The sequence below is a fragment of the Trichosurus vulpecula genome, chromosome 4 (assembly GCF_011100635.1).
Source record: "Trichosurus vulpecula isolate mTriVul1 chromosome 4, mTriVul1.pri, whole genome shotgun sequence".
Classification (NCBI taxonomy): Eukaryota; Metazoa; Chordata; class Mammalia; order Diprotodontia; family Phalangeridae; genus Trichosurus; species Trichosurus vulpecula.
In genome coordinates this window covers 197,658,271-197,679,818 of record NC_050576.1, presented here as the reverse complement: position 1 = coordinate 197,679,818, position 21,548 = coordinate 197,658,271, and the positions used below count along the sequence as shown (strand labels likewise).

The following is a 21,548-nucleotide window of genomic DNA, read 5'->3' as shown; positions in this document are numbered from 1 at the left end:
TGAGATATTCATAACTCACTCTGCAAATCTTAAAACACTACATAAATACTAGATAACAATAGCCATTATTATAAAACAATAAATATTGTTGGCGCTCTCTAAAGCAACCTTTGCATACATTATCTAATTTTATTTTTCCAACCGTCCTGGGAGTTAAGTTCTATTATTTCCATTTTACTGACGAGGAAACTGAAGTAGCCAGGAGCGCTAAGACTTGGCCAGGGTCACACAGCCAGTGTGTCTGAGACTACATTTGAACTCATATCTTGCTGAACCAGCACTCTATCCATGGTGTATTCGAAAACATGGGTAAGGACCGTACAGAACGAGTAGGCTTGGAAGGTATGTCCTCTGGAGCAGCCTCAAACAGAAAGAGAGCGTAACTTTCCAGACGGGCTATCAACACAAGTACTTCTATAGCACTTCCTCTTAAGAGGGATACATTCCTGACTACATTTCCCATACACCTTTGCCAGCCTCGCGACACTTCCCTCGAGACCGGTGGAGAAGACTTGCGAGATCGCGGGAAACGCGTGTCCTTTCGGTTTCCGGCCCTTTACTGGTTAGGACGGTTTGGAAATGGTTGGTTTGTCTGGGCCTAGCCCAATGAGGCGGCATATGCGGCGGGCCATGGTGGGTATGATGGGCGCGATGAGGGAAGGATGGGTTTGGACGCCTGGAAGAAGGCCTAGGCAAGGCTCGGAGAGGCTTCTCGTTTGAGAACGTGGCCGCCCGGGCCCTGTGGGATCCCTTTATCCTCCCAGGCAGTGTCCCATCTCCCGACGTGGTGGCCTCCGTTTGCATGTCCGGGGGCTGTTTGCAAATTGCCTACTTGGTTAGCTTGTAAGCTCCTTTAGGTCCTTTAGGGACTGTTTTTCTGTTTTTGCTTTTCTTTATATCACTGCGATTAGCGCTCTGCCGGGCTTGTGGGGAGCGCTTAATAAGTCATTGATCGAATTACCAACCCCTTCTTCTTAGGACCCCCCCCCCTCCCCCGGGAAACCCATTGTCTGTGCCTCGGCCCCTTCCATGCCTCGTGCCCTCCAACTTCACCCGCACCTTGCTCCGGTTTGCATTGGGAAGCTGAGATGTTCTTAACTGTTACTCCCCCCACCCTACCCCCGACCTGCAATCTAGCCTAGATTCCCCCCCCCCTTCCTGCCGGTAACCTGTTTGTTATCCACAGGCTTTTCATTTGCTTTGGGGAAAATGGAGGCCACGTTGATGCCAAAAGGGATTGGTCCTTGAAACTGAGAAATGGAAGAGCAGAAAAAACGGTAGTGTTTTCTCTAAATGATGGTGATGTAAATGAGTGGATGTAAGAATGGATGAGGATCACAGGATTCTATGCTTAGAACTGGAAGGGGTTTTAGAGATAAATGAGCACAAGGGTCCTCCGGTTTTAGAGATGAGGAAACTGAAGTCCCGAGTTTAAGTGACTTGCCCATGGGTCACAAGGCTTGTAAAGATTGAAGTTTACCCCTCCGAGCCAAGGGTTCATTCATTCACTTCATTCATTGAAATAACAAGATACAATGTATCCAGAGCACTGTTTAGGAGGTGGGGAGACAGAGTTTGAATAGGGCACTTTGCTCATAGATTTTTGCCCGGCAATAAATCCTCGACAATTATCTGTTTGCTGGTAATTTAATCAGAAATCTGACTTCATCCTTTTTCTTTTCCTCAAACAAAAGGAAAAACTATATCTACAAAAGTATTGGAAGGTCTGTATGCCAGCAAGTGTAGTGAAGAGAGGAATATATTTAGTCAAAGCACCTGGGTTAATAACCTCTCTCTCCACTTTCTACTTCTGATCCTTGCACAAATTACAACCTCTCTGCCCCTCGGTTTCCTTACCTCTAAAATGATGAAGTTGGATTACATGACCTGAGTTTGCTTCTTAGTCTAAATTTTTTTTTTATCATAATGATCCTTGCCACTGAAGAGGACTAGGGATTTCTTAGGGCCCATGCTAGTGTTGTATGCCTTTTACCATAAAGCTAGCTGATGGTAAAGGGGAGTACTTGGAAAAACCTGGCCTGGTTTGGGGTGGGTTTTAGAAAGTTTTGTGAGAGCTGAGCTAGTGATGATTAGAAAGTTATCCCTGTCTGAACAACATCTTTCATGTGGATTCAGTCTTGCTGAGGCACAGCTCTGCAAACTTAATTTGAGAGTAAATACGACTTGAAGTTGTTTGAATATTCTTATGTACGTGTGTTTTGGGATGCCAGATACTGTCTGCTTTTGGACCCCGAAAAAGATGAAAAAGTGTTAATTGGAAATATTAAGATTGTGGATCTTCCAACTTCCACCTTCGAAGAGTAAGTATTTAAAATTCTCTTGAAGTATGGTATGGGTTCCGTTAAGTATTAATTTAGCCAATAATAGTTAATGGTCAAGAAGTCCATGTGAAATATTGGATGAAGAATTAGTAGCAGTAGCCCTAGGTTTTCTAGTCTTGTTCTCTCATTTACTAGTTTTGTTATGTTAGATAAGGCACTGCCCCTTGCCTTTTACTTTATTTGTAAAGAGTCCATTCCACCTCTGATTTTATGACCTTAACAGAACATTGGGTTTATTTCCTATAGGAGACTCAATGCTGTACAGAAAAAAAAAGTGAAAAAACTATGACTCCCAGTAACTCACGAATCTCCTGGGGTGGAAAATTGCTTATGGGGACATAGTTATAGAGAAGACAACCACTAGTCCTCAGACTTTTTCTGGGCTTAAGTCCGTTAGGAGGTTCCTATCTCCCACTGCAAACACACCCACTCCTCTATGAGAATGCTTTTCAGTGACACCCAGTCCCTTCGCTTTGGAGTGTGACCACCCCTCCCCCAACCAGTCCTCTCATCCCAGTTCCCTTTTCTCACAGTCATCGTTTCCCCCCTCCCTCCCTTTTGCAGATAGACAACAGGAATCACCATCCCTTTTTTCCTTTTCATATAGACTGACCTATAAATAGGAAATAATTTCATTACTTCATATTTTCTCAACAATCGTATTTACCTTTCCTGTGCTAATTTTTTTGGGGGGGGTAGTTCAGGCATGCCTCTTTGGGGCTTAAGAGGATTGCATTGTATACTTAATTGGCAACTAGTTGTTATGCTACTTAACATCATAAAAGACCCAGAAAACTATAGTGATGTATACATTACAAAGTAGTTTCATGTTTTTGTTCTAGAGGAGGGGCTTTTAGCCTTTTTTGTGTCATGGATTCCTTTTCACAGTCGGAGGCCTGTGGTCTTAGAAAAATGTTTTAAAATGCATAAAATACGTAAGATTGCAAAGGAAGCCAATTATATTGAAAGTGATCAAACCTTAAAAAGCAAGTTCACAAACTGAAGGTTAAGAACCCCTGTACTAGAGGTTGATGACTTGATAAGAGCTGAGCTGGTGATGTTACAAAGTTATCCCTGTCTGAAAAAGAAAAATGTGGAATAAGAACTTCCTGAAGCTTGGCTTGCTTTTAAACTACTGTATTTAAAAGGATTGGAATTTATTGATTTAAGAGTTAACTTAGGTACGTGTTTTATTATGTTATTTTTTTTGTAGGTTACAGTCTCTGCCTCAACTGGAAGACTTTAGAATATCACTGATAGTAGAAGCATATCTATGCTAGGAGAGAAGTAGAAAACTTGTTCTCTTCCCTAAAGCAGGTAAACACTGTTGAAAAATATTGAAGCTTGGTGCCCTATGGATTATCAGGAAGGCCTTTGTGCATTAGTGGGTTTGTGTAGTACACTGTACCAGGTTGCAGTCTGTTTTGTCTTAAGGCAAGTTAAAACATGAGAGTTCAATGTTTTGTTTCCAGGAAGCTCCAAAAGCCAATGATGTTTTGTTATCCCTGTCTGAAAACTTAAGTGTGGGGAAAGCAAATCACTTCTGAGGCTTAGTAGCTTGGTGCTTCAGTAGTCTGTTTATATGTAAACTATGAAGTTCACCTTTTTGTAAGGATTCAAGAGTTAGAATAAAATATACTGCTTTGATTCTTGTTCATTGTGTACAATCTGCATGCCCATTGTGGTTTAATGTCCTGGAACCAAACCCTGCCCTAAATCAGGAAACCCAATTCAAATGTACATTTTATAATCTTAGGAGATTCAGCCCTGGAAGGGATGCTGGAGAGGTCAGGTGACTGGCAAGTTGGTAAGTAATCCAATTTGGGTGGGGTGGAGGTAAACCAATGTGAAATGGAAAAGCAGTAGCACCCTTACCCATTAATAGGCATTAAGTTAATGTCCTACTCCCTGGAACATGGAGAAAAACAGGAAAAAATCCTGGTTTTATTTAAGTTTTTACACCTTAGCTCTAAGACCTGTGTATCAGTTTGATCTCATTGGGTGCCTTATATTTCCAGTCTGGAAACACCTCGAGCCCCCCCAGATGGATTTAGATTCAACCTCTAAGCTCTAATCAGTTATCTTCCCCCTCAGTAGACTGCATTTTTTGAGGTTCACTAGGTTTTTGTTGCTTTGTACCTTTAGGAGAAATGGGTTATATAACTTTTGGATTGTTTTAAAGAAGCAAGTTCATCTGAGATCTTAAACTAGGAGTTTGGAGTTCGCCTTCTTGAGTCCTTACTCAGTCTTAACTAACCTTAGGAGCCCGCTCTCTGAAACCCTATGTTATTCTACCGTTCGGATTAAATTTTATCATTGTTTGCCGAGACTTGCCTACACATCATTTTCTTTTGAGTAAGGTAAAACCTAAATATTGCTCTCTGGCACTTTCTGCTTAGCAGTAGCACCAAAGTCAAGAGTGAAAAGACATTGGTCAAATAATTTTATTGTAGGAATGCCCTTTTATTAGGGAAGGCAAGTCAGGTTTTAAGCCAGTTTAAAGAACATAGTGCCCTGAAATATCTTTCACCTCCAGCCACTAATGGTCTTGTTTTCTTCTCTTGAAGTCAGCACTTTGACATTGAACAACAGGGTGGTGGTACAGCCCCCAGTGGCAGTTGCTTAGCTCTTTGGCTCAGGGTCCTTTCTGAATGGCACGTCTGGCATGTGGCAGTCTTTCAGGCAGCCTTCTTAGAACTTTTGGGCAGAGCTTGGAGGTTGTGGGGGTGGTGCTTGATAGCTCCTTGGGTATTCTACATTTAAATGCCTATCTTGAACTTGGGTAGAGAAGGACTGCCTTTCTTTTCCACTGAAAGAAAAAAGTGCTTATGTGTGAGCATTTCATAGTTAATGTCACATTTTTGGCTCAACCACTGGAGAAGGTTTGTTTGGATTACAGATTAGTGGCTATGGGAGTTCACCTCATTAGCTTAGAGCCTGACATAAAAGAGTGAAATGGCAGGTTGATGACCAGAAAAGAATAGCTTTATTTGCTTGGGTGAAAGGTTCAATGATGGTTGAGAACTGATTGGCGTAGTAATCAAAACCTATCCTGTAAAACCACGATGATTAAGAGGATAATTACCCTTAGTGAAAATATTTAAGGAAATACAGTGTAGCATGATCTTAAGAGAGTGACTTAACAGTTCTTGATTCCCTGTTTTAAAAAAAGGGCAGATTGTAAGTAGTTGTGGAACTTGTTTCGCATTTTTAATCAGTTTTATATTATAAAACAGTTTATAAAACACTGTTCATGATTAACTATTAAGTGGTGGTGGCAGAGCTCAAACCTTGGTCTTGACAGTCCAGTACTCCAATAGCATGTAATCTACTTGAAGGGTCATGCCCATACAAAAGACAAGCCTCTGCTCCCCCATTTATATACCCTTGTAAATTCTCTGTGGAACAGACCTGCAACACTGAGCTGGGGTTAGGAACCTTCAATATGGTGACCATTTATTGGCTGCTATTTGACGTGTCATTTTTTTCCTTTGACAGGTATTTTCTGCTATTGAAGCTGCGTGTGGCCAACAGTCTTACTATATGGTATATACTTTACATGCTTAAAAAATAAAATTACTTGAAAACATGTTCATATAAGTGCTGTAAGTTCCTAAACCTTTTTCACTGAAACCATGTTACCAAGGGCAAAATGGGCAACATTAGCATTGGTAAGAAGGCTCAGGAAGATTTGTAACCTTTTAGGTTAGTGTGAGAAGCTATTAGATTTATCATAAACTTTCTGAATTTCTACCCTCCTCCCCCTTTCCACCAACCTCCCAGCCATCGCAAAAAAGACAAGGAAAAGGTCCTTTAATATTTATGTAATTATACAAAGTGGGGAAACGTTTGAAGTTAACAATTATCCACCCATTCATCAAGTGGGAGTGCCTCCCCTCCCCTCCCTGTTGGGCAGAAATTGATCTTGTTATTCTCAGAGACCTGCTGTTACCTTACTGGGTGGTTCTTTAACATTGCTTTTCAGTTGTCCCTGGGCCGAGTTTAAAGTTTTGTGTTTTAAGAAATTTTTCTGGTTTTTGTGCTGTTGTGGGGCGAAGAGGGTGTGATGTGTCGCTTTGTCATTTCCAAATGAGTTACAGAGTCGGCTTTAAAATGCAGGAAAATCAGCAACAAGGCATGGTGGCCCCTACTGGCATGTTATGTATTTTTTCATCTCCATTGTAGGTTAGGACATTTTTCAGTTTCAAGATAATGCCTCTGGCAAACCGTCTGTAAATTCTTAACCAAAGACAGGGCTTCTGTATCAAACTGAAAATGCTGAGCTTTGCTGTTTAAGTACTTTGTGGCTTGGCTTGGCTTTGGATTTGGCGCTGATATAGATTCATAATGCCTGCCTCATGCAGATTCTTCCACAGATCGCTTTCCATGCGCATATCATGATTGACGTAAAACACCAGGGGCCTCTTCTTGCGATCATAATAATGGTCAGAAAATTCGTGGTAATTGCTTGTAATAAACCCGTAGGCACTGACCTGCACAAGAAGAGTTAAATTAGTTCATAGCATTTATTCCCACTAAACACATAATCCTATGAAAAAAGAAGATATAGTCCCTAGCTCAAAAGAAAACTCATTTATTAAAAAACTAAGTTGTGTAGTACAGCAGTCTCAAGGATCATTTGTTCTGAAAAAGACAACATAGGAGTGGATGGAAAATATACATCTAGTAAGGTAGTTCTGGGATAGGGATACTGTAGTATCTGTGGTGGGAAGGCATGTAGGCAATAATCAGAAAAGGCTTCATTAAGAAGGTGCTTGAGGTGAGCTAAAGGAAACCAAGGTATCTGAAAGGCAGAGGTAAGGAAGTTAATTTCAGGGATGGAGTGCAGCCAGCACAAAGACATGGATCAGAGAGATGCAGGATCTTGTGTGTATAACAGTGAGAAGGTTTAGGGAACTATTGGAGTTTGGGGGGAGGAAAGATGTCAGCTCTGCTGGAGTGATAATTCTACCTGTATCATAGAAAAGCAATGAAAGTTGTGCAGAGGGTTATTTGGAAAGGGGTATAGATGTGCTGGGGAGGCCCAAATAGAAGACTTATTTTAGAACAAAGGTGCCCCAGGGTGGTGGCTCTGTGCTGAGACAAGATTGCAACTGATTGGATACGTGGGGTGAATTAAGAGAGTCAAGGATGACAGGTTGGAAACATGGAAGTATACTGATGCTCAAAACAGTAATAGGGAAGTTTGGAGTGAGGTGTTTGTGGGACATGGTGGTTTGAAATGTCCAATAGGCAATTTAGGGAGAAGGGTTAGGACTATGTAGAAATAGTAGAAGGCAAATCAACTAAAGCAGGACAGCTTTGGGGTATGCTTAGAGTTAACTTAGCAAGGATGGTGCATCACCAAAAGGTACTGAAGAGTGGTCAGTCATAACCAGAAGAAAACAATGAGCCAAGAAATAAAAGGAAAGTATCTTAGAGTTAGCAGAGAAGTCAAAGAAAGTAATGGTGAAGAAGCCGTTAATTAGGTTTGGCAGTCATGAACTATGATTTTGGAAAGCAGTTTCAGTTATGAGGTCAGAAGCCAGACTTACAGGGAATGAGGAAGTTGTTTTTGAGGAGAGAAACTTGGTCATGTTTGTAGGCATCAGGAAAGGGTCAAGCACATAAGGAGAGATGGAATGTCAAGAAGAGTGGGAATTATGGTGGGGACCATCTGCTAATATTAATATAAGCCCACCAGGGAAGATTGTGACTTCCTTATTGTAACACAGGGCTGTCCAAGATGCGGCCTGTGGGCCACACGTGGCCTGCAGTGTGATTTATGCTGCCGCCTACAAGCATAGAAATGTACATAAATGCTTTAGTAAACCTACAGCACAGCTCTCACTAAAATGGCAAATCAAAATATATTGTCTGTTTCAATAAAAACCTAAGGTTGGATAGCCCTGTTGTAACAGCTAGTGTAAGAGGGGAATTTGAACCCAGGTTTACCATACCACTCGCCCCCTAGAGGACTATGTAATGAATGACATTAATGTAATAAATTGATAGGTTAAAAAAGCAAACATGTGACAAGGAAGTGAGAATCTGCCAATGTTAATAAAACCCATCAGAGAGATTATGACTTCCTTATAACAGCTAGTGTAGGAGGAGAATTTGAACCCAGGTTCACCATATCACTCACCTGTAAGGTGGATTTTAGTGTATGTAAGACAGATTTTTGTTATTAGAGTTTCCCAGGCTCATGGTTCAAAACGTCACCACGTTTGCACAACATTATATAATGATAAATAATAGAAACGTGCTGAAATTGTAGATATCCACTGCAGCTGCACAGTGAGATAAGGTAAACTTGTGAGGCTGTTGCTTGCAATATGCCTTCTTTGTCTGATGCCCCATAAAGCAGGTGGGCACTGATCAGTGAATGTGGAACTTTAAAGTTAAATGCACAAGCTGGAATGCTGTGTGCCTTGATTGGCCCCTATCAAGGCTTGAGGGGATTTGGGGGAATGTACAAGTTGTGTCTGTTGATTAACCCCGTCCCCCCCACCCCTGCTAGAAGGGTGATTAGGAAATGCTGCAGGAGTTTGTGCTTCATTATCAGCAACGTTTGTGAGAGGACTACACTAGAATACTAAAGATTATTAACCCCTTTGAAGCTGTCTTTCCTGTCCAGATCAAGAGTTGTGCTAGCAGCCATCTTGTATGCTAGTGTTATCTGTCTTATACCCCCCTTGAGGACTGTGTAATAAATGATATTATTAATGTAATAAATTGATAGGTTAAAAAGCAAATAAACAGGTGACAAGGATGTGAGAATTTGCCAATATTAATGAAACCCACCAGAGAGATTGTGACTTCCTTATTGTCACAGCTAGTGTAGGAGGGGAATTTGAACCCAGATTCACTATATCACTTGCCCCCTTGAGGACTATGTAATAAATGATATTATTAATGTAATAAATTGATAGGTTAATATGCAAATAAACAGGTGACAAGGATGTGAGAATAGGATGCAAATTGGGGTGGGCCTATGCTTAGGTCTGTCTACTAAGAAATACTCAACTAGTAGTAGCAATTGAGGCTTTGGACCCCATAGCTTTAGTATTGGCAGGGACCGTTTCATTCTCTTAAAAAATGATTGGAAGATAGTTACTGCCCATACACAGCCACATGTGTCATGAGATAAGGAAAACAAGCTGGAAAGGCTAAAATATTCATGAGTCCCTAGCAATTCAGTAAAGGATGATAGGGTTTTGTCTAAAGAGATGGGGTGACTGGAGGAGGCAAAGATTGCACTTCGGTCCCAGCTCTTTAATGGGAAAGGTTGCCATGACTTCTCAGTGCTTCTCAGGAAATTTGATTATAGACCTAAGGCTCTAGTAAAGATCCCCAACAGGAAATAATCAGGTTCACTGATGGTCCTGGTCTAAGCACAACGCACAACAGGACTCTACCAGGAATAGGAGAGATTTCTTACCTGGTCACAGGTATGCAAAGCTGTCAGCAACATGAGGGCCCCAGTACTGGGCATGTACAGGTGCCCGTACTTTTTATTGATAAGGCCTGATTTCAAAAACCTAGAGACAAAAAGAAGGGTCATGATTTTTCACATTAAAAAGTTCAGTCAACTCCTGGCCATGCATGGCATTCCATTTTTGTAACAACTAGCACAAATGGATTAGAAACTTTTTCTTCAATGGCTTTTGGCATTTGTACCCATTAGTCATAACCCCACACTGGTAGCCCATCCCTTCTACCTGTATACCCCATCAGTACCGATAGTAGTAATTAAGAGCTGCTGCTGAATAAAGGAGCCCAACCTAATCTCTTCCTCTCCCCGCCCCATAGTGAACTCTTTATTGACAGGTTCGAGCCTAACCCTAAAATTATCCCTTTCCCCCAGACCAGGAGGGAGCAGGCAAGCTCATGGTACAGTGGAAAGAGATTAGCTCTGGAGAGAAGCTTTAGGTTCAGATCCCTCTTCTGATCCTTTGACCTGTGCCTCACTTTTCTCATCTATAAAATGAGAGGATTGGATTAAATGGCATCTCTTCCTGCTCTAGCTCTAAGTATCTATGAAAGGAATAGGAGACTATATTCCCTTAAGCCCCAAATATTAAGGATGGTGAGGCCTGTGGTTAGTGAGACCATGCTGGCTAGTACAGGAGAGGAATCAGACCCAGGAAGTGTAGAGAGGAATGGGGCAGGAAGATGCTGGTGCTGGGATCCCAGTGGTGAAGGAAAGTGTTGAGGGAGATGGAGGCAAAGGTCAGGGAGTTGATTTGAGCATTGAAAAGGGCCAAGGCCCTGGCCACCATCCATACCTCTCTTTCAGGTAGCTGATGAACTCTGGATGTAACAGCTTGAATTTACTCACGGAGGCATCCGGTCCAAAATAGGTCTGTGGTCTAGGCGTTATCACGGAAGAAATGTACAGAACGATTATAACTGATATCACTAAGTGGAGTTGGAGACGATGATGACATTGGGGCAAGGGAGTGATGCCTACGGCGACGATGAGCTCGGGGATGAGGATGGTGTCGGGAGAAAGGGGTATAGAAAGTTGCAGGTATTATGGTAGGAGCTTGATAGGGCTTTGTTAAAGTGAAACAGTCTAACCGAGGCTGGTGGGTTAGAGAACAAGGAGGTGTGAACAGTCCATTAGTAGGTGGGTAATTGAGCTTAAGAGGAGGGAGACGAGGAGGGGCAGGAAAGAGTGGGTAATAGATAGATTCTGGAGGTTTGGATTTATCAGGAGGGCAGGGGTAGTTACAGGGAAAGCAAGGGGTGAAGGGGATGGGGATAGTAGGTGGCTGAAAATAAAGGTTTGGGGCAAGTAGTGGGGAAATGTATGGCTCAATACCGGGAGGGACAAGAGGAGAGCGAGTCCGAGTGGGCCATACTACAGTAGTAGTAAGATTGGCAGAAATTTGGGAAGATTGGGAAGGGGATTTGGAGGGAGGTGGAGTGGGAGTCTGAGAAAGACCCCGGGATGGAGGTCGGTTTTGGAAGGGAGATGGGTTTAGAGTTGAAGTGATAGTTTGGGAAGGAGCTCGTGAAGTAGGTTGAGAGGGGGAAGGAGGTCCACCACCAGGAGTCTGGGATGGAGCTCGAGAAGAAGGAGAAGAGGGAGATGCAGGAGGAGTTTGGGATGGTGTTCGGGGGTGTTGGTTAGCTCCCCCTCTAGGTGTTGCATGAGGTGGGTTTTGAGAAAGGTGGCCCGAACGGGATTGGGAGGGGGATTGGGAAGGGGAAGGATTGGGGGATTGGGAGGGGGAGTTCATTGGTGTTAGGGAGGCTACTATCTATCTAATAAAACCTAGCCTCTGAGTGACCCTCTCTTAGGAGCCCAAACCCCTCCCCGGGTCACAAAAGGCATTGTTATCACTATCCTCATCATCAGTTAGTAATTATTGAGTACTTACAAGGCCCAGGGTGCTTGTGAGGAGTTAAGAGGATGGCCAACCTCAACATCTCCTTACTTTTGTTGGGGGTGAGTATAAAATGGTTAGGGTTTAGATTTTTTTTTTTGCATTGCTGTGGGGCTAAGTAAAGTCAGATAGATGTTAGGGGGGAACCCTAAAGGAAATCATTTCAGGCATATGGAATTTCATGGGAGAAGTCTCAGTTTGGAGCAAAGAAGCTGCTTGGTCTAAGAAAGAAGTGAGGAAGGTAAAGAGGTTTGAATGAAGTCACAGGAAAACAAATTTCCTTGGTCCTGCCTACATTTTGCAGGAAACTTAGCAGTAAACAATCTGCTCCCCTTTTTATTAGTTGGGTAAGGCATGGTCCTCTCAGTCATTGAAAACAACTTTCCTAACCAAGGTAGGAACCCCCACCACTGAAAGGCTTCTTCTAGACCCCAGATTTGGGCAGCTGAATTAGTTTTCTGAGTGATCCTTCAGACAGAATAAATAAATCTCTGCCCATCACCTCAGTGACTTTTTATAGGCTTGCCATTAGAAAGACTTATTAGAGTGGCAGCTAGGTGATACAGTGGACAGCTATACTACAGCAGTAGTAAGATTGGCAGAAATTTGGGAAGATTGGGAAGGGGATTTGGAGGGAGGTAGAGTGGGAGTCTGAGAAAGACCCCGGGATGGAGGTCGGTTTTGGAAGGGAGGTGGGTTTAGAGTTGAAGTGATAGTTTGGGAAGGAGCTGGTGAAGTAGGTTGAGAGGGGGAAGGAGGTCCACCACCTGAAGTTTGGGATGGAGCTCGAGAAGAAGGAGAAGAGGGAGATGCAGGAGGAGTTTGGGATGGTGTTCGGGGGTGTTGGTTAGCTCCCCCTCTAGCTGTTGCATTAAGAAGGTTTTGAGAAAGGTGGCCTGAACGAAATTGGGAGGGGGATTGGGAAGGGGAAGGATTGGGGGATTGGGAGGGGGAGTTCATTGGTGTTAGGGAGGCTACTACCTATCTAATAAAACCTAGCCTCTGAGTGACCCTCTCTTAGGAGCCCAAACCCCTCCCCGGGTCACAAAAGGCATTGTTATCACTATCCTCATCATCAGTTAGTAATTATTGAGTACTTACAAGGCCCAGGGTGCTTGTGAGGAGTTAAGAGGATGGCCAACCTCAACATCTCCTTACTTTTGTTGGGGGTGAGTATAAAATGGTTAGGGTTTAGATTTTTTTTTTTGCATTGCTGTGGGGCTAAGTAAAGTCAGATAGATGTTAGGGGGGAACCCTAAAGGAAATCATTTCAGACATATGGAATTTCATGGGAGAAGTCTCAGTTTGGAGCAAAGAAGCTGCTTGGTCTAAGAAAGAAGTGAGGTTTGAATGAAGCCACAGGAAAACAAATTTCCTTGGTCCTGCCTACATTTTGCAGGAAACTTAGCAGTAAACAATCTGCTCCCCTTTTTATTAGTTGGGTAAGGCATGGTCCTCTCAGTCATTGAAAACAACTTTCCTAACCAAGGTAGGAACCCCCACCACTGAAAGGCTTCTTCTAGACCCCAGCTTTGGGCAGCTGGATTAGTTTTCTGAGCGATCCTTCAGACAAAGAATAAATAAATTTCTGCCCATCACCTCAGTGACTATTTTTATAGGCTTGCCATTAGAAAGACTTATTAGAGTGGCAGCTAGGTGATACAGTGGACAGAGCACTGGCCCTGGAGTCAGGAGAACCTGAGTTCAAATTTGACCTCAAACACTTAACACTTACTAGTTGTGTGACCCAGGACAAGTAACTTAGCCCCAGTTGCCTCAAAAAAAGTTATTGGGGACCAGTATGAGCAGTGGGATATTTACCTGGCAGTACTTTTCCAAAGGATGGGATGTCATGGGAGTGAAGAACTTAGGTATTAAACTCTGCCTCTACCTTGGGAATTTGTCAACCCTGCTTAGAGAATCCTTGATGGTGGCCTTCCCTGGTCTCCACTCATCCCATCCCACCAATGGACCCCCTGGGTGTTAGGATGTTAGGTAGGTTATGTTATATAATAACTCCAGCTTCCTGCCTCTTCTTTTACCTGTACTTCCCACCCTATAACATGACACTGTCCCAGCCTGGCCTAGTCTACTTACTTATCTCCTTTGTCATGACCCTCAGGAACAGGCACACCCAGAATGGCTGACTTTAGCATCAGGTAGTCCCGCATATTTGAAGGGATGAAGATATACTGCAGGTCCTGCCAAAGTGATCAGAGATGACTGAGCCAGGAAGGTGGGTTGTATATGTAGCCCAGATACTCCCTCTCCTAATCTGGGCTGGCCTACTAGAGAATGACCTTCAAACTTCCCAACCCCCACTCCATGGAAATGGGATGTCAGTTACTTTTGATATCCTTGATAATCCCCAGGGCCCAGAAAGAGACTCTGGATTGAGGAGCTTGTCTTGAGACTCAGTAGCAAGACTTCTCTAGTTAACGTGCTGTACAAATGATGGCTCTCAGTTGTAGTCCCTCAATGCCAACCTCCCCCCCCTCCCCCCGCCCAAATTACTGGGAGATCCTAGTTGTACTAGGTCCCCCACTGTGTACTTGCACCCTCCCTCCACACCCCATTGACCTCCACCTTACACTTCTCTTCTGAGGGATAGTGTCTGGCCTGAGGCAATAGGGAATCTCCCTCTTCAAACTTCTAGTCTCTAGGGCAAGGCTTCTTAAATTCTTTTTTTTTGGAGAGGGAGGAGGCAAGGCAATTGGGAGTGACTTGGGTCACACAGCTAGTAAGTTTGTCAAGTGTCTGAGGCCGGATTTGAACTTGGGTCCTCCTGACTCCAGGGGTGGGGCTCTACTCACTGTGCCATCTAGCTGCCCTGGCTTCTTAAATTCTTTGTGTGTCATGTACCCTTTTGGTAGTCCGGTCAAATCTAATTTTTTCCCTTCCAAGTTCATGGACCCCCTGAAGTACCAACTAGTTCCAACCCTTCTCAGAATAATGTTTAAAATGCATAAAACAAAATATATAAGATTATAAAGGAAGCCAAAGTTTAGTGAAAATAAAGATACAATTTTTTTCCATCCAAGTACCTGGACCTCCTGAAATCAGTCCCCAGGTCAGGAATATACTGTGAAGTCCAGAGGCCATGAGGCCAATGTCCCTCATTTTTCCAAGGAGTTCTAGCAACAGGTATAACCTGTTGACCAAGCTCCAAGGGTATATGTTCTACAAATCATAGTCTCCAGGACCTCCCATGGGGAGTGCTCACCTGGTGCTGGGGCACTGAAGTGAAGCCCAGATTCCTGTAAGCTTTCAGGGAGTTCTTCATTGTGTTCACAGTGAAGCCATAGAATGAAATCTTGGTGCCCACATCCTCTTCAAAGCCTTTGATCACAGCCCCGTTGATCCTGAGAGAAAAAGGAATTCCCCATTATGCCAACTTCATTTCTTGTTAGTCCCCAACACAGATTCTTTACTCATTTTAACTTATCTAAGTTGCCCTATAGCCTCCTCTCTGCCAGCCCATATCCCCCCTCTCCTTCAGAATTAAGGAAATGCTTCCTATCTCGGATTGCTGCTTTCATCCATGTTCATTTGGCACTTATATCCCTTTTTTCTACCTTGTTAATTTTCATGTATTGATTCATATATTTGTTCTTAAGTCTTTCCATGGGCATATCCTATCTCTGTCATTGGATTGGGAGATCCTCAAAGTCAGGCACATTTTTTTTCTCTTCTTTTTCTCTGCAGATATCAGGGAGGTTCTCAATTAATAGTACTTACTCTGCTTTTAACCTTTCTCCCTCTATGATCAGATGCTCTTCTTTCTTCTCTTTTTTAGCCACTCTCCTCCACTCCATCTCCCTGCCCCCCGCCGCCCCCCTTCTCATTAGCCTTCTGTCCTGATTGGGCTTCCTGGCTCTCATACCTGAAGACGAAGTCATGGGAATCAATCTGTGGACCTTGATGGGACCCATTGAGAATGCCACCATTGCCCACAACAGCACATCGAATGCAACCCACGCGTTGTTTTGTGGAGAAATCAAACAGCTGAGCATTGGCTGAGGTATTCAGGAGGCTCAACGTGGAAGCTATACCTGTGGGATGGAAGCCAGGATGGGGGAGCTAAGGAGTGAGTGGTAGGGAGGCCTGTCACAAGCTCTTGACTCTCCTTTAGCCCTTTTCCCCAAAGAAAAACCAGGAAAGACATGGGGTAGGAACGATGGACCGTTAGCCAAGAAGGAGGTTGGCTTAGTGAGAAGGTTCAGAGCTGGGGGGAAGGGAAGCTATTAGTGTAACTTTTACCTTGGTTCCTCATCACCCTTGAACCTTTTATGAATTCAGAAGGGCCAGGGTTTAGGAATCCTTAGCTAGGCATAAGTAATGAACATATACTGAAGAATAAGTTAGGCTTGCAAAAAAAAATAAAAATAATCCTAAGAGAACACAACAACGAAGATCAGAAATGAGGACCCTTCTGCTTCATTGTCAATTTCTGCGTTTGTCCTCTCAGATCAGCAGATCAGCCTGAAGGGCAAAGGGGTCTTTTGGGAAACCTGCATTTCATGGACTTCCCAAGAGGAGGAGAATAGCTATGATCCAGCCCAGGATATGGGCCGGTTGTGCTCTATCTCACCTTACAAAGTTGCCCCAACCACACCCCAATATCTCTGGTCACTCTTCCCTCCCACACTAGATACACACAGCGGGGGCGGGGTGGGGGAGGAAGACAAAATGGAAGTGCATTGGGAGGAGTGCTATCAGGTAGGACCCTAGGCTAGGAATTACAACAATTAGGGCAGGAACAATAATAGGCGAGGCTGAGATCACTGGAATATTTGCCATCTGTATCTGGACATCAGAACATTTTGAGTAGCAAAAGATACTGCACTATAGCAGCCCAAACCTCTCAATATGCATAAGCTTGCAGGCTCTTCAGGCCTCCCAGACTGGGCCCATAGCACCCAAAGGCTGGGTGATCCTTGGCTCTAGCAAGATTCCTTTCTAGAACATAGGGGTGAGTGGGAATGTCAGTGAAGGGTGTGCTCAGCAGGTGTTTGAATTTTGGGACAGTAACTGGTACTGTGGCTCCCTCGGGTTACGTCACAGCTTCTGAGTGGGAAGGATGAGGGGAATCCCATCTTACCTAAGAGAACTATGAGGTAAGAGGCAGCGAATGGAAGAAGCACAGGGCTAGGAATAGCAGCAAAAGATTACCTTCATAGGAAAGCCCCCGCCAGCCATAGGGGGCATTCTGTTGATTCAGTTGGTCCCAGAGCTCCTGGGTGAAGAGCCTGCCGCTTAACAGCACTGGGACACTGAAGTTAAACTTATGCTTGAAAAGGTAGTGGTGTTGAGTGGCAGGGACCAGTGGGCGGTTGCAGGGCTGGTGCTGTGGGGGAGAGGTGATGCAGCTCAGAGTGCGGGCCAGTACCAAGATGGGACAGTCTGCTGGGGAACCTGGAGGCCTGTCACAGGGTGGGGGAAGGGGGAGAAGAAGGCAATAGGAAAGCAACCATTCTTTCTCTCTCTCTGGCAACATCCAGCTCTCCTAGGGACTTCAATTTGGCTTCTTAGAAAGACTGGGAGCTTGGATGCCTGAACTTGCAATTAACTCACTGTGTCCTGTTGGGCAAATCATCTTTCTGGATCTTATCTATAAAATGAAGACTATCTCTACAATCTTTTTAACTCTCACATACCATGAACCCAGCTGAGAAATGGCCCAGCTTTCACTTTTCCCAATCCACACAGCAAGCATTTACCTACCAAGTGCAAAATACTGCTCTAGGTTGAGAATGCAAAGAACAAATGAGAAACCATTCCTACTCTCAAGGAGATCCATTGTCCTGGTCTTTACTCCCATCATTTCTTAGGTGTTCCCTTCCTTGCCTCTTGAAATCCTACCCATTCTTCAAGATTCAATTCAAAAAACCATTTTCTCCACAAAGCTTTCCCTGATCTCTCCCAAGTTGGCAAGGCCCTCCCCCTAGCCTCCAGCTTGTATAACACTTTGTACTTCTTTTGTATAGCTATTTTATGTTATTTCTTATTATAGTTATCTGTGTGTATACTATGTTTCCAACTAAACCGTACGCTCCATGAAAGCAATAACTGTGTTTCTTAAACTTTATACCACACTTCCTCTCCTTCCCACCACCCCCTTCCAACCATGTGTCGTGCTTTACACACAATAGGCACTTAGTAAATGTTTATTGATATGATAAATTATAATAATAACTATAAATTTATTTCCTTATTTAGTGGTGAAAAAGGGACCCTTTCTGCATATAAAACTTGCCTTCCAGCCTTACTGTATCATCTCAGACATCACTACATTTTCAGGTAATATTGTTACCTTAGACCTGCTTGTTTATATATTACACTACAGGTCTTGCTCCATAGGTGTGTGCCTGGTCTACCCCAATAGATTTGGAGAGCTCTGTATCATTTCCTCTGTTTTAAACTCCACCCCCGCCCCAGCATCTAGAGGGATATTTAAAATACAAAGGGCTCTCCTGCTACAGGATTGTCTAACTTGTTAGAGGGTGGGGATAGAGAGCAGATGATTGAAGACAGTATAATCTCTAGAGCAATCCCAACATCAGTGTGTTTATTGGTGTGCCCACTATTTTCTTGGCACTGTGCTAGGTGCCAGAAGGGCATGGCTACAAAAGGTGTCTCCTCAATTGGGATCATCTCATTAGAGTGATCTTCTAATTCTGTCTTTTCCCTTCTTTTCTTTCCCCCAACCTAGGATTATTCCATCACTGCAGAGGGGCTGATCATCATACCTTTCTAGTCCAAGGATTGGTAGAATGAGATACAGATGATATTTCATGCCTGTTGGGAGAAAGCAGAAACAGATAAACAGGGCATCCGTACTCCTGTCTCTCTGTGAGCTGCTATAATGCATAGAGAGCTGGACCAGGCTATTTATAATTTTATAAGTTTATAATCCTGCTTCAGACACTACCTGTGTGACTCTAACCAAGTCATTTAACCTCTGTCTGCCTCAGCTTTTTCATCAATAAATGGGGATGATCATAGCACCTACCTCTCAGGGTTGTTTTGAAGATAAAATGAGACAACGTGTAAAATGCTTTGCCAAACTTAAAGGGCTATCTAAATGAAATCTGTTATTATTATTATTATTGTCAGTCCTCTTGATTTCTTTGAGCTCTTGGATACCACATGGTCTCCTTTGTCTCTCTAGTGTAAGTCATTTAGGTTATGGGAGAAAAGCAAGCCTCTGGTTCTTTTTGTTTAAAATATTTATTGTAAAGGGCAGGTAGTGCAGTGGATGGATCATCAGGTCTAGAGTCAGGAAGACTCGTCTTTCTGAATTCAAATCTGGCCTCAGACACTAGTTGTGTCACCCTGGGCAAGTCACTTAACCCTGGTTGCCTCAGTTTCTTCATCTATAAAGTGAGTTGGAGAAGGAAACAGCAAACAAACCACTCCAGTATCTTTGCCAAGAAAGTCCCAAATGGGGTCATGAAGAGTTGGACATGACCGAAAAAGGACAGAACATGAAATGATTGTAAACCTAATAATGCTCTAAACAAATCCAGTTAAAGAAACAAATTGCATATGGGTATTGAACAATATTCTTTTGTATACATAAAACCACGGAAGCCAGAATATTTAAAATTCAGTTAAAAATAATACTTTGATGGATCTGTGGGCCTGTCCATGTAGGCAATTCCACCACCAATTAGATTTACTTTTTATCTAGCCAGACATCTGTTAAATATAGAGATGACAGATTCCCAGACAGAACTAAAGTATACCTAACCAAGGCTGGTAGGAATATATTTTGCTAGGTATCTTGCAAATATAATTTTAAAAAAAGAGGTTATATGACTACGGCATTGAGGGTAACTTTATAAATTAGAGGAGCAAGGAAGAAAATGCCTTTCAGATCAATGGATAAAGGAAGAAGCCATGATCAAATAAGGGATAGAGAAAATCAGAGAAAATAAAATGGACAATTTTGATTATATAAAATTAAGAAGTTTGCATAAACAAAACCAAATGCAGTTAATATTAGGAGGGGAACAGGAAACTAGAGGAGTTTTGTATCTCTTGTTCCAAATTGCTAATTCTCTTTCCATATCTTTCTTCTAAAACTCTTATTTCTTTCCACATTTTTTCATCATTTCATTTTTAAAATAATTTTTAGCCTTATTTGAAAACTTTAGCTTTAATCTCTTGCATGAATTCTGGCTAGACTTGTGCCCAAGGTATCCTTTTTCTTTGAGTCTTTGCTTGTAGATGTTTTAGCTTTTCTCCAATCAATAAATGGTCAAAGGATATGAATAGGCAGTTTTCAGAGGAAGAAATCTATGCTATCTACCACTACATGAAAAAAATTCTCTGTTACTCATAGTTAGAGCAATGCAAATTAAAACAGCTCTGAGGTACCATTTCATACACACTAGATTGGTAAAACTGACAAAAAGGGAAAATGATATGCTAGAGGCGCTATGAGAAAATATCATGTCAGTGGATTGGTTTGTAGTTGATGGAGCCATGAACTGGTCTAACCCTTCTGCAAAATAATTTGGAGCTATTTCCAAAAGCTATTGAACTGTTCATACTCTTTGACCTTTTATTGCTACTAGGTCAGTACCCCCAAACAGATCAGAGATAGAGGAAAAGGGCCCATATGTACAAAAATATTTATGGTGGTTCTTTTTGAAGTAGCAAAGAATTGGAAAATACAGGGCTGCTTATCAATCAGGAAATTGCTGAAGAAGTTATGGTAAGATGACTCTCAGATCTATTTATCCAGTCCTAACCTCAATCCTAACCTCCATGCTCACATCTCCAACTGCCTATTAGATATCTCAAACTGGATGTCCCATAGACATCTTAAACTCAACATGTTCAAAATTAAACTCATCTTTCCTCCCAAACCTTCTCCTTTTTTGAACTTCCTTTTTACCATCAAGGGTATCGTCATCCTCATCCTCATCATCATCCAGGCTCACACGCTAGATGTCATCCTTGATTCATCTCTCACCTCCCACATCCAATCTCTTGCCAAGACCTGTCAAGCTAACTTCATAACATTTCTCATATATGTCTCCTTATCTCCTCTGACATTATCACCCTGGTGTAGACCCTCATCACCTCATGTCTGGGCTACTGCAATAGATTGTTGGTTGGCCTCCCCTACTTCAAGTCTCTCTCAGTTCATCCTCCGCTTATTCCCCACTGTAATTTGTTCTCCACTTAGCTGTCAAATTAATCTTCCTAAAACATAGATCTGGCCATGTAACCCCTATATTCAATTAGAGTTCAGTAGCTCCCTCCACCTGTATCAAATGTAAGATACTCAATATGGCATTCAACATTCTTCATAACCAGTCCCCTTACTACTTTTCTAGTCTTCTTATACTTTACTCCCCACTCCTCCCCCAACCAAATACTCTGTGATCCAGTGACACTGGACTTTCTGCTGTACTTTGAACAAAAAACTACGTCTCCAGATTCTGAACATTTTCACTGGTTGTTCCTCACTCTTGGAATACTCTACTCTTCTCCATCTTCTCACTTCCCTAGCTTCCTTCAAGTCCCAACTAAAATCCCACCTTCTCTAAGAAGCTTTTCCTGATACACCCTTAATGCTAATGCCTTCCCTCTTTTGATCATCTCCAATTTATCATAAATGTTTATATATATGATATATGTGCATATATATCTTATATACACACATATACATACACATAGCTTTATTTTTATGTAGTAGTTTAATATTCCCCCCCACCCCCAGTAGACTGTGACCGACTTGAGAGTAGGGTCTATCTTTTTTTTTTTTTTAATGCAATTTATTTATTTAACATAT

At 42.6% G+C, this 21,548-nt stretch overlaps 1 protein-coding gene, 1 long non-coding RNA gene and 2 other non-coding genes across 7 annotated transcripts in view; 3 read left to right on the top strand and 1 right to left on the bottom strand.

Annotated features, from left to right (window-relative positions):
• Positions 1 to 493: 493 nt before the first annotated feature.
• Positions 494 to 5,932, top strand: LOC118848923. Of its 4 annotated transcripts, none has more exons than XR_005010272.1 (6): positions 494 to 562; positions 1,187 to 1,277; positions 2,232 to 2,321; positions 3,556 to 3,659; positions 4,099 to 4,149; positions 5,841 to 5,932. It is a non-coding gene; the product is annotated as an uncharacterized LOC118848923 (long non-coding RNA). The 4 variants fall into 4 exon arrangements; XR_005010269.1 differs by having other exon boundaries at positions 544 to 633; XR_005010270.1 differs by having other exon boundaries at positions 544 to 633; positions 2,137 to 2,321.
• Positions 2,076 to 2,152, top strand: LOC118849308. The gene has a single exon (XR_005010355.1). It is a non-coding gene; the product is annotated as a small nucleolar RNA R38 (small nucleolar RNA).
• Positions 3,389 to 3,462, top strand: LOC118849307. The gene has a single exon (XR_005010353.1). It is a non-coding gene; the product is annotated as a small nucleolar RNA R38 (small nucleolar RNA).
• A 206-nt stretch (positions 5,933 to 6,138) lies between the features above and the next one.
• ST6GALNAC2 (ST6 N-acetylgalactosaminide alpha-2,6-sialyltransferase 2) overlaps positions 6,139 to 21,548 on the bottom strand; it is a 45,383-nt gene continuing 29,973 nt past the window's right edge. The window contains exons 2-9 of the mRNA XM_036757969.1: positions 18,490 to 18,538; positions 16,913 to 17,087; positions 15,624 to 15,792; positions 14,964 to 15,102; positions 13,838 to 13,941; positions 10,634 to 10,717; positions 9,787 to 9,886; positions 6,139 to 6,835 (exon numbers count right to left, since the gene is read on the bottom strand). Coding sequence (XP_036613864.1) covers positions 6,635 to 6,835; positions 9,787 to 9,886; positions 10,634 to 10,717; positions 13,838 to 13,941; positions 14,964 to 15,102; positions 15,624 to 15,792; positions 16,913 to 17,087; positions 18,490 to 18,538 — 1,021 coding nt within the window. The 3' untranslated portion in view covers positions 6,139 to 6,634. The remainder of the gene's footprint in view (positions 6,836 to 9,786; positions 9,887 to 10,633; positions 10,718 to 13,837; positions 13,942 to 14,963; positions 15,103 to 15,623; positions 15,793 to 16,912; positions 17,088 to 18,489; positions 18,539 to 21,548) is intronic.